General features: G+C 43.1%; 1 protein-coding gene across 6 annotated transcripts in view; it reads left to right on the forward strand.

Annotated features, from left to right (window-relative positions):
- The first annotated feature begins 612 nt into the window (after nucleotides 1-612).
- The window catches only part of MAP4K3 (mitogen-activated protein kinase kinase kinase kinase 3), an 84207-nt gene continuing 67985 nt past the window's right edge, over nucleotides 613-16834 (forward strand). For all 6 annotated transcript variants that reach the window (XM_082049195.1, XM_082049196.1, XM_082049198.1 and 3 more), the window contains exons 1-3: nucleotides 613-901; nucleotides 9369-9426; nucleotides 12402-12492. In XM_082049195.1, coding sequence (XP_081905321.1) covers nucleotides 788-901; nucleotides 9369-9426; nucleotides 12402-12492 — 263 coding nt within the window. In that variant the 5' untranslated portion in view covers nucleotides 613-787. The remainder of the gene's footprint in view (nucleotides 902-9368; nucleotides 9427-12401; nucleotides 12493-16834) is intronic.

Genomic DNA, 16834 nt, shown 5'->3' on the forward strand with positions numbered 1-16834 from the left:
CAGCTGCATGCGTGGGCACGGGGATGGATCGCGGTTCCCGTGCCAAGGGGCTGTCTCTGCGGGGTCCCGGCTGCATGCTCGGGTGCTGTCTCTTGCGGGGAGGTCCCGGTGACCACGCATGGGGATGGCTTTTTGGGTCTCCGGCTCCACGCACAGGGGCCAAACCGGGGGGAGTTCTGAGCCGGCAGCGCCGCTCACCCATGCGGACGAGGGTGTCGAAGCAGGAGCCGATGTCCAGGGAGCGGCAGGTCCCCCACAGCCTGGCGTGCATGGCGAAGAGCGGTCGGGCGCAGCTCGGAGGCGGTGGAAGCGGCGGAGCGGCAGGGGCGGCCGCGGGTCGGTCTCGAACCACCTGTCGGTACCGGGCGCTGCCGCCAGCAGCCCCGACGCACACAAGCCGGGGCACACACCCCGGGCTCGCAGCACCGTGCGGGGCGCGGGCGGAGGGAGGTGCCCAGGGGGCGGGTCTGGGAGCTCTGGGGGGTGGGGCAGTGAGCCGGGGAAAGCGGGCGGGACTCACCTCCCCGCCCCGCCACAGCGCGGCGGGCGCATGCGGAGGGAGACTGCCCAGCCGGTGGCGGACTGCGCAGGTCTAAGTCCCGCCGCGGGGGAGATGGGCCGGGCGGCGCCCGTTGCGCCTGCGCGGTACGGCGGCGCGGCGCCATGTTGCGGGAGTGGGTAGGGGTCAGGCGGTGAGCACTCCGGTGTTGGGTTCCCTCACCCTCTCCTTCATCCTCCCCTCCCCCGGCCCGGGCGGCCGCGGCCGATCGGGACCTCCCCCGGCACTATGAGCGGCGGTGGAGGTGGCGGGCGGGTGTGCGACCTGTCCCGGCGCAACCCCCAGGAGGACTTCGAGCTCATCCAGCGCATCGGCAGCGGCACCTACGGCGACGTCTACAAGGTAGACGCAGCCCCGCCGGCCGGGGGACAGGAGGTGGTGTCGTGTCTTTCCCCCCCCCACGGTGGTGGGTTCCGTTACCAAGCAACGGGCCGCCCCCCCCACCGCTCCGTCCATCTGAGGGGCCTCCGTTGTCAAGCGACGACCCTGCCCCGGCCATGAAGGTCCTCCCGCCGCTGCGGGCAGCGAGGTCGTCTCCCGTTCCCCTCTCGAGCGGGGTCTGCGCCGTCGCACCGACCCGGGTCCTGGTGGGGGCGGTGGGCGCCCGGCATGGCCGACCCCGGCTCCCCTCCGGAGGGGCCCGGCCCCTCACGCCTCTCCTGCCGCCGGCTTGGCAGCGTCCCGGCTCGGCCGGCCCATGCGAGGGGGCGACCCCCGGGGGCAGCTGAGGCGTTCGGGCCCCGCTGCCGGCGCGGGGCTGGCGGTGCGAGGCCGCGGCGCTCTCCGGGCTTCCTATGGCCGCAGAGCCGCCCCGGGAGCGGGGTTTGCTGCTTTTGGGGGCCGACTTGGGCGTCTGTGTCACGGGCGGGGCCTTGGGGTCGGTTCCCCTCCAGAGCGGGCCGGGAGCGGTGGGGGTGCGGGAAGCGCACGCTTGTTCTCTCGTTTCCAGCCCAAATGTCCCTTTAAATTGTGTGCCCGAAGGTGAGCAGGGCTGCTTATCGTGGCTGCTGCTCCCATCCCTGTCTTGGGTGGAAATACCAGTGTTTTGTGCTTGGGTCTCTGTCAAACGCAAGGCTGACCAGCCAGAGGGCAGACTCGGGTGTCGTTAGGATGAGACTCTTTCACGATCCTGTCGTAACTTCAGAAACAGGAAAAGCAAAGCTAAAGCAAAAGCAGCCTAATGTAAGTTTGGCTTTTTGGGCTTTATAGCATGCTTTGACGTTTTTCTCTGCTCTGCAGCGTATGTTGTTATTTGTGTATCCAGCTGAACTCTTGCCTGATGGGACATGTCAGCCTGTCCCTCAGGTAGGATGACACTGCTCCTGTTTGCTGGGGAGCGGAGGGCAGCGCTTGAGTTTGTCATGTCGCTTCCTGTTGGAAGCATCATTTTAACTGTGTGCTTTCCAAGTGTCTTCTGGTTTCTTTTTGTCATCACAGAGTGGGTGCATGTGTTTAAGAAAACTTGTATTGGTAGGCAGGACTGTAAGGAAACACTTAGAGCCATTCCACAATTTGAGGTGGGCAAAACTGGTGCTGTTGCTGCCTTGAATTCTAAGTGAATGCACTGAGAATGAAATTTTGTTTGGGTTGGGGTGGTTTTGGTTTAATCTCAGCTTGCTTAAATGTTATGAAAGTTTCAGGATCTAAATCCTCTTGTTACTGTGCTCTTAGTGTGCTAAATCCCTGCTTTATTAATTAAATGAAAGAGGGTTTTTTGTGGTGTTTTCCTCACCTTGGCATATTTGAGTATTTGTATACTATGCCAATGTTTTAATTATTGAAGTATACTTACCTTATGCTCTAATTTTTTTTTTGTTTTTGCTTTGTTTTTGTTTTTGTTTTTCTGCAAACTGTTATCTTTGATGTGCTCAGCTCTATTTCTTTTGCAGTTTTTAACTGGCATGTTGACTCTGTGATATCAGCTGGATTTTTTCAGTGCTCTGTAAATGATTTTGGTGTATGTGAACTAGCCAAGCCATACGTGTCTATGGTTTAATTTTAAAGATGTTATCTCCAACCATAGAGTGAATATTTATGTTTGCAATACCACCGTGCATCTGAAACCTGTTAAGTTTCATTGGATTTGTCAAGGTTTTCTCCATAGTTATCTTACTTATGTTGCAGTATCTTTCAGTTTGGTGCTCTGTGAGTGGCCAGTGTTTGGCCCTGCCTGAGACTTTTTTATTTTTTTGAGGCACAGGAAGTTCCCTTCTTCCTCAGAGTGGATTTGTGATAGAAGATGATACATCAGGAACAGGTTACAGTAGGCTGGTATTATAATTCTCTCTTCTAGATGAGAGGTAAGTGCTTTCTGATTAGGCTGTGGACAAGGTAGGGAAAATGAGACCTGCTTTTGTCCTGGATGGATTATTGTCTGTTTCATTTTGAGGAAAGGTCTTGTCCAAGGTGCCTTTAAAGTGGCATATTTTAAATTTGTGAGGGGTTTCATGAAGCCTCTTTCATTTGCTTCATCTGTAGGTGAACTTTGTGGTTGATGAAATAATTGTGTGAAGTTGAGATTCGTCATGTGACGATGGTGCTCATCAGCGGTGGGATTTTAGCAGAGTGGATGCAAGCACTGGATGTACTTGGGCAGCTTCAAACTGTTCTTTGTAAATTGTGGTTTCCCCCCATTAGCAGGGAGAGCCACGTAGGGAGGTATTTCTGCTGTTAGTAGGTAGGGATTATTACCTTAATAAGATGACAATCTTGTTATGTTGACATTCTTGCTAACTGCTGACCTTTCTGTAACCTGCTTTCCTGGCAAAGTGTTGAGGAGCTGAAAGCAAAGCAGACAGGCATTTACTTCCTTGCTCCATTTCTGTTGAACTGAGCTACAACAGGGCATGGTTAAATGTATTATTTATTTAAAAAAAATAGTTATATTAAAAAAAAAAGCAGAATGTCTACTCTGAAGATTTTTGAATTTGAAGTAGGAGCCCGTAGTGTGGACTGACGTACAGAGACACAACAGGAATGAGAATATGGGTCAGATTGATGTGGTCCTGCTGCTATGAATCCTGCTATTTAGCTGGTACCTGGAAATGTGCTAGTGCACCACAAATATGGATTTTTTGCTTGAACCAATATTTTAATTATTTGCCCTCCCACACAAGTTCAGCTTTCAAAGAGGCCTTGGAGAAGAGGATGATAACAGCAGGAAAGGTAATGGGTAACTAACTTGTTCATGCCCTTAGCTGTCTATCAAATATTCACAGTCAACAATAAGGTGTCTCTTCTAACTGACACCAGTGCAAATTCACTATAGGAGATGAAGCTTCATCTGCTCCAAGGCTAAGACCTGCCCAACCAACCTACAGGCCTTCTATCATGGAGTGACTACATCAGTGGACAAGGGAAGAGCTATGGGTCTTGTCTGTCTGGACTTCTGTAAAGTCTTTGACATGGTCCCTGACAACATCCTTCTCTCTGAGTTGGAGAGATATGGATTTGATGGGTAGACTGTTCATTGGATGAGGAATTGACTGGATGTCCACATCCAGAGGGTAGTGGTCAGTGGCTCAATGTCTGGATGGACACCAGTGACAAGTGGTATCCCTCAGGACTCCATACTGGGACCAGTACTATGTAATATGTTCATCAATGACATAGTGGGATCAAGTGCACCCTTAGCAGGTTTGCAGAAGACACCCAGCTGAGTGGTGCTCTTGACATGTCTGAGTGATGGGATGCCATCCAGAGGGACCTGTACAAACTTGAGAAGCGGAGCCATGGAAACCCCATGAGGTTCAACAAGGCCAAGTGCAAGGTCCTGCGCCTGGGTCAGGGCAGCCCCTAGTATCAATACAGGCTGGGGGATGAAGGGATTGAGAGCAGCCCTGCGGAGAAGGACTTGGGGGTACTGGTGGATGAAAGATTGGACATGAGCCGGCAATGTGCACCTGCAGCCCAGAAGGCAAATCATATCTTGGACTGCATCAAAAGGAGTGTGGCCAGCAGGTCAAGGGAGGTGATTCTGCCCCTCTGCTCTGATGAGACCCCACCTGGAGTCCCATGTCCAGCTCTGGAGTCCTCAGTACAGGAAAGACATGGACCTGTTGGAGAGGGTACAGAGGAGGCCACCAAAAAGATCAGATGGCTGGAACAGCTCTGCTGTGAGGACAGGCTGAGAGAGTTGGGGTTGTTGAGCCTGGAGAAGAGAAGGCTCAAGGGGGACCTTATTGTGGCCTTTCAGTACTTAAAAGGGGCCTATAAGAAAGATGAGGACAGACCTTTTAGCAGAGCCTATTGTGACAGGACAAGGGTTAGTGGTTTTAAACTGAAAGAGGGAAGATAGAGACTAGATACAAGGAAGACATTTTTTCCAGTGAGGGTGGTGAAACGCTGGCCCAGGTTGCGAGGTGGTAGATGCCCCATGCCTGGAAACATTCAAGGCCAGGCTGGATGGGGCTCTGAGCAACCAGATCTAGGTGAAGGTGTCCCTGCTCATTGCAGGGGGGTTGGACCTTGAAAATTCCCTTCCAACCGTTCTGTGATCTGGATTGCTTAGTTCTTCATGTATCCCAGGGGCATAAACACTGGATTTAAGACTGTTTCCAGTGAGGATCTGAAAGAGAGATGATGTTTGAGGTTTTTGTGGGTTGGGTTGTTTGTTTGTTTTAAATTTTAGTGAAATTATATTGCCACACTAGATGGCTAAAATGTTAATATTACAAAGTTCTCCTTAGAAGTTTAGACCTTTGGACAAGGAAACAGATTTTCTCCTTTCAAAACTGCTGAAGTTAATGGTGAAACTGAGTTACTACTTTGTCTGATAGTTGATGTGTCTGTAACAAAATACAGACAGATGATCTGCTAGTAATGCTGTTGTGGAGTTGAGTATTCTTGAGTGTTGCATATCACATTTTCATTTGTATGGGTTTGTTTTCTCTGTCTCAGTAAACTTGTCAAGTAATTTAGCTTCATTTAAAGTCTAGTGTAGAGACTGACAGCAAAATTGCTTTTTTCATTGCAGTTACATGTCAGGAAAATTCTTGAAATTTGCCTTCTGTTTCTGTCAAATATTCTTGTTCAAAATGACACTTGCTAGAGAGGGTAAAAACTATAATAGTTTTACTGTTGTACAAGTAATTTCTGTCTTTTGTATTTCAGTGTTTCACTGTAGTGAAAAATATAATTGTGTAGAGTGGCCAGCAAAGTGTAAAAGTGGAGTTATGGTGTTTTTGATTGTGGAAGAGAGACAGTGTCCTCTCCTGCTTAAGTTTCAGGAAATATTCCTAGAGTTAAATGGGGTGGCTGATTAACTTAGTTTGCTCTATGTTTACTTCATGTCTCATTTAGAACAGCTTCTCTGTGTCTTGGTATGAAATTGCAATTCTAATCGTCACTGTTCCCAGGCCATCTGTAATTTATGCCATTTTGGGGGGCTTTGGGTTACAAGTGCTGCATGTGGTATTCTGACAGAGACAATATTAATAACAATAATAATAATACTATTATTTTCCTGCTTGCCCGTGTCCTAATACCTTTGGTTTTGGTAGTAACTACACATAGATTTTTAAGTGTATTCTGAGGCAATTGTAGGTCCATTTATTTTGTTCATACAATTAATTTATATCACAGTATATCTTGGAAAAAAATAATTGGTTTAGGTTGGTAAAGGTTGAACTTCATTTGTCATCCGATAGGTCATGCATCTAGTGTAAGTGAAGCCTTCCAAAGATTTTCAGCATCTTACTGAAAGAAAGGCCCTTGTTTTACTTTCTTCTTTACTGAATTTCAGATAATTGTGATAATTTGTGAGATTATTGTTCTTGCAGAGGTATCTGTTATACCATCTCTGCCTTATTTCAGTTGTTGATGTCGTTTATTGCTTCAGCAAGTTCACAAATGAAGATACAGAACTCCGTAGGGTGCACTTTGCTTGAGGTCTCATATTAAAAAAGAAAAAGCCTTATTTTCTGCCCCTCAGCCCTTTGGCATGGGTGTTGGTTTTGATGAGGGAAGTCATGTATCGACCAGCTCAGCTGTTTCACGTTGAAACTCTCAGATTCTGTGGGTGTCTCTGGGGAACACTTAATGACTGTTGCTGCTTTCTGCCATAAACGGTGTTTCAGAGTCTCTGGTTTCTGGTAGCACTCCTGGAAGAGAATGTGTCCAGAACAGATGAACCTGAGGAGTCTCCCATTTTGCAGTTATACGCACAAATCTCTCTGCGTGTGTGCTCTTGCTCCTTCCTCCTGGGGTGGTCTAGTAAGGCATCAATTCTTGTACAGCTTTGCTGCTCCTCAAGTAATTGAAACTTGGCCTTTCAGTCGTGTGCTTTTTGACAGGCATTTTAGTCTTCCTTCTTGATTGACCTTACAGCTGTTGAAGCTCCTTTTGTTGTTGCTAGGAATAAGTGTCTATGTTTTGAAGGCTCTATTTCAGCTTGAATCGCCTTTTGAAGCTTGTCAGGCAGGCAGAGAGGAGTGGATGTTCTGCCATCCTGTATTTACTGCACTAAGTACCGCCGGGCTTACTTTCTGTGACTGTGGTTTCTTTAACTACGAATCCCTGCCTTGTGTAGGGATTTTTGCCTTCGTTTCAGATCCTTTTGTTTAACATCACCTTTATCAGAGCATTGCTTTCTAAAATTGTAGCTGTTCCAGGTCAGGAAACGTGTCTGTGTGCTGGGACGAGTTATCCTGTGAAGTAGAGACTTGCTTAGGGATTGCTTGTCTGCATTTTGTTCAACCATTCACGTAGGAAGAAGTCAAAACCAAAGGTGCCCTGTTGTTACCGTCTTTGCTTTTTGTTTTGGTTTTTGTTGCAGCATAATACAGTTTATATTACCAGCTTCCATTTGAAGGACAAATATAAATTGAAGGACAAATATAAACTAGGAAAGATGTTTACCTCCTTAGACCATGGATTTTGTGTTTATACTGGTTCAGCTGCACAGACCTCTCCTGAATCTGCTGGTGTGGCATATCTTTAGGGCAGTGTTACACACTAGCCTTCCTTCTCCTTTTGTTTCCCCTCCTTTTCAGACACACACCATGCAGATCTCTTGCTCAGCTGGGATTTCCTACTGGAGCCCATCCGTGTACTGCCCTACCATTGCTCTTTCCTTCTCTATTTCAGAGTAATAAGATCTTTCCAATCATGAGGTTTTTTGGTTAATAAATTTTTGTATAATGTGATAACAACAAAATCTGAATTTTCCCAGCTCTTGTTTCTGGTGGGTGGCAGTTTTTTACGTAGCATTTTGTTCTGATGTCCTATTGTTGTCACAGAGACACTAGTAATTATTTCCCTTTTGATTAGGTAGTGCTTCTCCAGTTTGACATAGCAGTTGGTGTTGGTGGTTTTTTTTAAGCTCCTTCCCAGATATGTCAATCTGTGTAATTCTTTTAGCCACTGGTAAAATGGTTTTCCATGGCAAATATTGTATAAATGCTGTATGTGTTCAGTAAAGTGACTGTGTATAGATGCATGCATTGTAGGCCAATCTTTGCTTCTGGAAAACCTGTGTAATGCTTTCCCATTGACACAGTGAAATCTGCATGAGAAGGAATTAGTTGCTGGCTCCTGGTCATGGAAACAGGGATGGTAGGTAAAACTCTTGGCTTTTGCTGTTAACCTCATCATCTGCAAGGCTGGGAGAGAGAGCACTTACAGGGCAAGTGGAAACAAAAAAAAGAATGTGTGGTTTTTTTTCTGTGAGCCTCGTTGAAATTTTTGGTTGCATTTGCCAATTTGAAAATAGGGCCAAAAGGCATGCAGTGGGATAAACCTCTTGTGGGAGGCTTGGCCACGGTCACATGTCCTGTGGGTACAGCGCCAGGTGCTCCCTGGGCCCTGCTTGTCTGCACTGACATCTGCGTGCCTTACAGCTGCTTGGCTGTCTATTGCAGGGGTTGGCTTGTTTATGGATTTTAATACAGAAGGACGGCGTAGTTAAGGATGGTTAGGATAAGTTAAGGATAGTTAAGTTAATGGTGTAATTTAGGGCTGTTGTATGGCAGTGCAAGGTTTCTTGAGCATAATTAAAGCTAGCTTCTTATCTCACTACAAATTAGTGTTGGGACGTGGTGGTGTTTGGTTGTGTATTTTGGTTTCTGTGTGTGGTGGTGTGTTGGTTTTGCTTTTTGTTGTTGTTGGTTGTTTTTTTGTAGTTTTTGTTTGTTTGTTTTTATGACTTGCTTTGTTAAAAGATGAATCCAGGCGAGAACTTTTGTTGGAAGAGTGCTTCCTACAAATTTGTGCTAGAGAGGAGCATGCTAGAGAATTCTTACTGTTTGGTTCTTACTGTTTGGTTCACTGTCATTAAGCCCAGACGTGGATTATTTAAAATAAGTGTTTTGGATCTAACAGTACTCAGAGATGCTTATCTAATGAAAACATATGCTGTAAGCCCCAAAAATAAATGCATGGTGTATTTGGAAAAAAAATCTAACCTTGCATGAAACATAAATACAGGCTGCCCATGGAGGTTGTGGAGTCTCCTTCTCTGGAGACATTCAAAACCCACCTGGACACATTCCTGTGTAGCCTCATCGGAGTGTTCCTGCTCTGACGGGGATGGAGGAAGAGGGGGGGCAGGATTGGACTGGATGATGTTTTGAGGTCCCTTCCAATCTCTAACATTCTGTGATTCTGTGAAGATGTTTTAATTTATTGGCTCCTCCTGAGGTTGTTTTTGCCTTTTTTTTTTTTTTAATTTTTTTATTAAGTGGTTTCACTGTTGTAGACCCTTGTGTATCTCAGTTGCTCATTGTATTGTCAGAGAATGGTGAGTGGAGAATGCAGGGCTAATTGCTGTGTTCTGCTCTCTAATATTTTTTCTTTTTTTTTTTTTTCTTAGGCTAGAAACGTCAACACGGGTGAGCTAGCAGCAATTAAAGTAATAAAACTAGAACCAGGTAAGTGTTTCTTTACTGAAATAGGCTGCAGAAACTAAATATTTTCATGCTTAATATACAATTACACAAAATCAGTTGAGTCCACTTATTGAAGGGATAATTGTTGACTTTTAGTGTAGGACAAAATATGCTTTAAAAAAAAAATAACAAGCATGACAAAATAGATGTTAGAGGAAAACATGTAACTGGAGAAGAGTTAAAGGAAAGCTAATTAAAATTTAAGTGAGAGTTGTGGTTTTTTGTCTTAATACTGTGTTTTCAACCCGTGTTATACAAAAAACTGTATAGAACAAAAGAAATGAGGAAGCCAGCAAGGCAGAAAACAACTCAACCTGGTAGAAGTGTAGAGGGAGAAATAAAAAGAAGCAATGGTGTAATAATAGGTTAGCATTAGTATCCAGGAAATTAGTACATTTCCTGAAATTCTGTTGGAGACTCTGATTAAGACATTGTTGTATGCTAGATTTATGCTGTGATTTCATGAAGTACATATACCCTACAGATCAGTTATCAGTCTGCAAATGCTATTCTCTTAATCTGGCTAGACTTGTTGGACAAGAGTACAGTAGTCTGGGAGGCAAAATTTCCAGACTTTTTGTTTAATTTTTAACTGTTGATGTTCCATTTCTGGATTTAATGTTGGGGGGAATATTTTAAGTACTACCTGGTTTGATCCTTAAGGTCTAAAATTATGGAAGTGATTAGAAATTTTGTGTTTATATAATGCATGCACATTTAAAATTCAAGACAGGACAGTATGTTACTACGTAGTTCCAGAAGTGTCTGTTCATCGCACTTGTTTAATTCACACTGAAAGTTGTGGTCTCAGATTATCTTGTCCAGTTCTGCTGTTTTGGCTTTTTCTGTCAGTTCCCATTGCTGGAGCACTTGGCTGTGCATGATGGGGATCACCAGTCCAGCCAAGATGAGCAGCTGTGCTGTGTCTCCTTATGGAACTGTAAAGATAAAACAGCAAAGGAGACTTGTGCAGTGGGGCAAGAACCATAGGATTCAGCAGACTCAGATTATATCAGCCTTTAAAATAGGTAGTCTTTTAGTAGGACTCGGAGAATCGTGCTATGTGCATTTTCTGAGCTGTGGACAGAGCCTGGGGTTTCGCTGCCCTCACGATGTTCTGATGGGTGAACAACTGGCATCTCGCAGCTGGCAGCCTTTGGATACCTGATTGGTGCATGAAGAATGTACTTTAGCTCTCCTCTGTTTGCTCAGCGAGCTCAGTTTCTCTATGCAATTGTTGCTTCCAATTGCAGTAGAGGCTTCACTCAGAATTTCAGACCAACAGTGTCCACATCCCAGGACCACGGCACTGACTTTCTTTGCAAGTTTTGCAGATTAGGGGAAAGTGTGCAGATTGAGGGTTAATAATGTTTGGACGCTTACTCTAAAGCTTATGCTATTATACTTTAACACCTGTCTGTATGTGAAAATAATTTTTTGCTTGCTCTTCAGTGTTTGCGTGTTTAAAGGTCTAGCCAGGATATGGAAAGCCATCAGCAACATACCATGGATAGCAGACAGTCTTTTGTGATGTTAACTGGCAGCTTGTGGTTTGAAGTTTGCTTTCAGTTAAATAAAATACACGTGAATATTGGATTTCTGGTTTGAAAAGTACCAAATGATTAGGTCACCAATATGTCGATGTATTAGGAGAAATGTAAAACATATTTTTTATAGGTAATAGCTTGGCCAGTTCTATTGGAATTTGTTGTGTTACATTTCAAATTTATTAACAGCCATATTTGAGAAGTGATTTGGGGTTGCAACAATTGATAAATACAAGCTTAGTGTCTATATTAAACTTTTTAGACAATAGCTTTGGCTTCTGGTTTAAAAGCTCTTGAAGAAGAGTGCTACGGCAGTACAATGAAAGGAGAATTTTGACATACTTTGAATTTTCCTGGTTTTTCAACTTACTTATAGAGTCTCTTAACCAGTTAACTTCATGAATACTTATTTTAGGCCTTCAGGCATCTCTTACCTATAAAGTCCTTGAAGTTAGTAAGAATGAGGTTTTTTGTGAACTCTGTATCTCTAGTAAACAAACTTCAGAAGAGCTTCTTTAGAAATAACCTACCAGACTATCTTTAATTTGCCCTTATGACTTAAGAAATTTCAGAGGAGCCCCAGTGTAAGATACTGAACTGCAAAAGAGCATTTGACATGTATTTCTTAAAAAAAAAAAAAAAAAAAAAAAGAAGAAAATTAAAAGGCTGTTAAGTATCTGTTACCAACATTCTCTTACATATTTATGTCTTTCTTACCTTCCCTCTTTAACTTACCTACAAAATTCCTGCACAATGCCCCAAACCAAAAATGTCTCTATTTGGTTTTCATTTTTTTTTGTGTGTGGTGTTTTGTTTTTTTCAATGTTCCCATCTGGTAAGAACCTTTTCTAGAAAGAGAGGGACAATTGATGTACCAAACAGTAAGACTCAGAGAGGTGCCTCGTCTGTGTCAGTGTTTTATCTGGATGTAAGTTTTGCACAGTCCATAAATTTACGTGCTTACAGAGTTTACTGATAAGTTGCAGCAGCAGTGTACTATTGAATTTTTTTTTTTCAGGAAAATGATCAAATGGGTGTTGGACATGTGGCAAAAAATAGCAAAGTTTTGTCATGTTTTTAAGAACCTGGACTATTGGCAGGGCATATGCAGGTGGACACAGCAGAGTCTTGGTGAAAATAGACTTTAGAAAGAGCTATGACCAATATCATAATAGTTATCAGCAGATGTGAGGTCCATCTGGTCCAGAATGAAACTTCTTAAGGATATAGTTACTTATTGCTAAATCCTGCTAATAAAACAGCTGTAAATCAGTATTTATATGTCTTTGAAACTGGCAGATAATTAGCTTAATTACTCAAAATGTTTATTTTATAAACATGTACTGAAATTCTAGTTGAGATCCAAGTATTAGCCAGGCCAGTGAAAATATTCATTCCTCTGCTTTTCAGGAGAAGATTTTGCTGTTGTGCAGCAGGAAATCATTATGATGAAAGACTGTAAACATCCAAACATTGTTGCTTATTTTGGCAGCTATCTCAGGTACAGTTTGTTTCTTTTACTCACTTAAAAATACCTCTCTATACCCTTGAAGAGAACAGGTATATAAGGTGACTTAGACAAAACATAATTTACCAAATAAGTGTAATCCACTAATATATTATTTTTTCACATTTACCTTAAAATCTGTTCTGTTTACTACAGTGTCTCTCTCTAAATAATGTTTCTTCTAGCAAAATGTCTCAGTGAACATGTAGTCATGTTTCCTTGGAACTAAGTTGTCCTTTAAAAGCTTTGAATTTAATACATAAGTGGAAAATGAAGAAGTATGACAAGAATGAAGCAAGTGTGTGTGTATGTAGTATCTCTTAAGTCTGTTTCAGGAAAATGTCTCTTAAATTTGCAAAACTTTGGGAAGTATAAATATTGCATAATACAGATAGAGTTCTCAGAAATGTTCTGATTTAACTGGTGTTGGCATGTAAATTTGTCTGAGAACTCAAAATTTAATGTCATGAGGAAGTAAGGAGGAAAAATGTTGTTGTTTTTTTTTTTTTCTTTCTTAAGAGTAGTAGTGCTATGTTAAACTTTAAGGACAATTTCATACTGAAGTACCTGAGAGTGTAAACTGTGCAGCCTTTAAAAAGCCTGCTGGTGATTTGTGGTTTGGGTTTGCTTTGAAATCTGAAAAATGATCAATATTTTAGCACTTTTAATCTTTGCTTTTCGTTGTTTAGGACATTTAATGAGTATATGTAAATTACTCTGTCTGATTATTTTTTTGTGTAATTCCTTTTGTAAGGTATTATGCTTGCTTGTTACAAGTAAACTCATACTCCACACAAAGTCTCAGTATTGAGAAAATTGATGGCAAGTTTCTAACAAATTTTGCTATTATTCTTTTTAATACATTGTCACAGAGGCACCCTGAAGTTAGTTTAGGCAGACAACAAGGTCCAAAACAAACTTTTATTCTGGTCAAAAAGGTACAGCAAATTAACTGATAAAGAACCATCTTTGAAGCAGGAATATATGACAGAATGTGGTTCTTATATTTGGATTGCATCTTTTTCTTTTAAAAATCCTTTTAAATTTGACCAAGTTATCTTCTGTGATACTGCATTTCTTTCATTCTAGATCAGCTAGAGCTTTGGAAATCCTGTTTTTGGAAATACTGTTTCTTTTCTAGCCAGCAGTGTCTGGTTTGGTGCACATCAGCAGTACTACAGAAGAGCTAACATGTGCTCCCTGGCTTGCTTGGCCATTGTTGAACATTCCTTGTCTTGCTCTGGGTGAGCTGGGGCAGGATGTTGAAATGGCAAGTGTGGGCTGCTTTCAGGTGCTCCTAGTGACCTTGACACTGAATGTGTGCATAGCTGGAGCAAACTGAAATTAAATGAGTTGAGTGTACCAGAACTTGGAGGTAGTGCTGTGGGAGCGATGAAGTCCTGGCAATAAATGCTAGAGAAGAAGAGGTCTCATGCAGAAGCTCAGCTGACTAATGCTGTCCTGAGGAGTTTCTTCTCCCTGCCTCTTTTATTCAGCGTCCTGAATAGCTCTGGATGCTTGATGAAGCCATGTTTTATCACTGGCGGGGTTCATTGTATCTTTCTGAGTATGAGTACCTTGTTAGCTTTTGTCTGATGAGTGAAAGTATTGGATGAAAGTCAATAGAATCTGTGTTTTGAATTATGTTTGCTTTATAGTAATTTCAAAGGCCTGGAGTGGAAAAGCTAGTCACAATAGTATTTCACAGACGTTGTTTAGCATGGAGCATGAAGGAAGACTCCAAGAGCAAATATATTTTAAGAATAAGATTAAGTGGAAATGCACTGAGAGTATAAGAATGAAGAGGATAGCAAGCGGTTGACTATCCCATCAGACAAACACCATCTGCATGCTGCGCTGAGCAAGGCAGGAGTGTGTGACTGTGTGCTGCTTGCATTATTGTGGATACATGTGCAGGAAGGTATCAAAGCCTGAAGATGAAATCAACAAGCCACGCTGTTCTGGCATCCCATGTCTTGAAGGGTGCTTGGTAGCCTGAATGCTTTTTTTAACACCATGCTGGTCTGTAAGCTGCATTATGCACAAGAGTGTGTGTGTGTGTACATGTATGGGCTTGGTTCTCCTAACCAAGAGTGTCTGCACTTTGGTTTTGAGAATTTGTGGAGTTACTAGTCTGACAGGAGCTTACAGATTTTTCTGGTGGTAAAGTTGGCAAGGGATCTTGTGATCTCCTAAAAGGCAGTATTTGGAAGCTCCATGTTATGGTGACTAAGCTGCTTAAATAGATGTTGTATATTCTGAAAGTTGTGTGGCAGCAACCACATAGTGTCCTACCCTCCTGTTGCACCTTCTTAATCTTCCTCCCAACCTCAAAGCCTGCCTTTGTTTGAGAAGAGAGCACCTTTTTGTATGTTGAGGTGTCCTTGGCTGCATGCAGTTACTTCGTTTGTACCTGTCTGCAGTATTGGGAAGGAGGCTGTGCTGATGTTTTTCTTGGTGTGTGACATTGTCTGGTGTGCTCCACAAACCTTTTCAGAAGACAGATTTAGAAGAAAGAGGTAAGTGCAGAATGGCAGAGGGGAGGGGTGGGTCTCTGCTGTGCTGTTGTAGTTATCCCAAGCTGTTTCTCTAGCATATGAACTTGTGACCAGAATGTGATGGTTCCAGTTGTGTTTGTTTCTGGAGGTGAGATGATTTGTGTTGTAGAAGTGCTGATAAATATATGCAGTTGTCTTACCAGCTGCTGCTTTGAACTAGTCATAGTAGGAACAGATTGTTCAGTATAACTAATAAAAAGCTGTTTCTGATGAGTTTTTAAGATTTCATGTGGAAACACTGAACAAATCTAGTGTTGCATTCAACATTCTTGAAATGTTGTAGAGTGAAATGGTGCCTCTTCTCAGGACGCTGTATTAAGGCTGGGGATGCTTTTTCTTTAAAAAACAAAGTTTTCCTCTTGTCTCAGGGTATCAAAATACACCTTTGTAAACCCAGAATTAAATTTTGGCACATATATTATATAATCTGCCACTCTGTTGTGCTCTTGCTTGGTCCCCTCCCCTCTCTTTGGTGTAGGGCTTCTCTTTTGTCTGGGCAATTGAATGGCTGTCTTTGAGGCCTCTCATTGTCTGACCTTTTGTTTTCTGTAGTGTCTTTCAGTGCTAAGAACAGTAAGAAAAATACCATTAACCTAAATTTGGCACTTATCAGCATATTGTTCCCCATGCTTTTCTTCTATTTACCTATGGATTTTTCAGAGAGTCACATTTCTGCCTTGCTGTTACCCTAGGTGTTAAGTTGCAGACACTAAATGGTTCTGTTGATCCTGGCTGTTTTGTTTGCTGTGCTTGCCATATGCTCTGCAGACACACACAACTGTGTACCCTGTTCCTGTTGATGACATGGATCTTCACTTAGCTCAGAGCACTTCGGCACAGTAATAAAAGGCTAGATAGTGAATTAGAAATGGAATCTCCTCTTCTGATCCTCTTTTGTTTTGGTTCTTTTTTTTTTCCTTTTTTTGTGGTATTTTTCCACACTAGGAAGTTAATGCCCTATAGGGAAAGGTGTGATTTTTTTTTTATTTTTTTTTTTTTTTTTTTTATTTTTTTTTTTACAGCACTTATCTACTTCGTGTCTCTTTGCAGGTGCTCTGCTGCTGTCCAAAGGCTGCTGGGGTTGTCCTGGCTTTTTCCCACTTCCACACTGCTGCTGCTGTTGGCATCAAACGGGATGCAGCCACATGGGAAAGAGTGGCTTTCATGAGCCCGGTGCCCCCAAAAGTGTCTCTGTCTGAGTCCTGCATCATTGTGGGGAATAAACAAAGCACTTGCAGATTTCTGTCTCCTCAGTGTTTCTTTCTCACTCATGTTCCTCTGCTGCCATTGCTAATTCTGGTTTCTTTCACTGGCAGTCATGTTGCTTCTGTGTCTGACTTTCAATGGAAAGCCTTCACATTATTTCAAGCAATGCTTTAATTAACCCCTAGGAATGTATGGAGTTAACAGCCAGGGACTCCTGGTGCTTTAAGCCTCTGTAATGCCTCAACGATACCTTTCCTAGCACTAGAGGAAGCAGCCAGGGCGTAGCTTTGAGGACCATGTGGATTATGGACATTAAAAGGGAGGAGATCCAAGAAAGAAGTTCTTCCTTGGAAGAATAGCTATTCTAGCTTTTATCTGCTGGTGAGAAATACTTGCAATTTTTGGCTTGGGGGATGACCTCAGCACTTACACTGTTGCCTTGCAAAACATGTCCACGAATGTTGGCATTGCACACTCAGCTATTCTTTCTGATAGGGGCTTATGAATGCAAGAAACCCAAGACCAGGGGTCATGGGCGAACTGGAGAACAATCATCCATCTTTCCTTTGGTT

Source organism: Streptopelia decaocto (assembly GCF_964273445.1).
Source record: "Streptopelia decaocto genome assembly, chromosome: 3".
Taxonomy (NCBI): Eukaryota; Metazoa; Chordata; class Aves; order Columbiformes; family Columbidae; genus Streptopelia; species Streptopelia decaocto.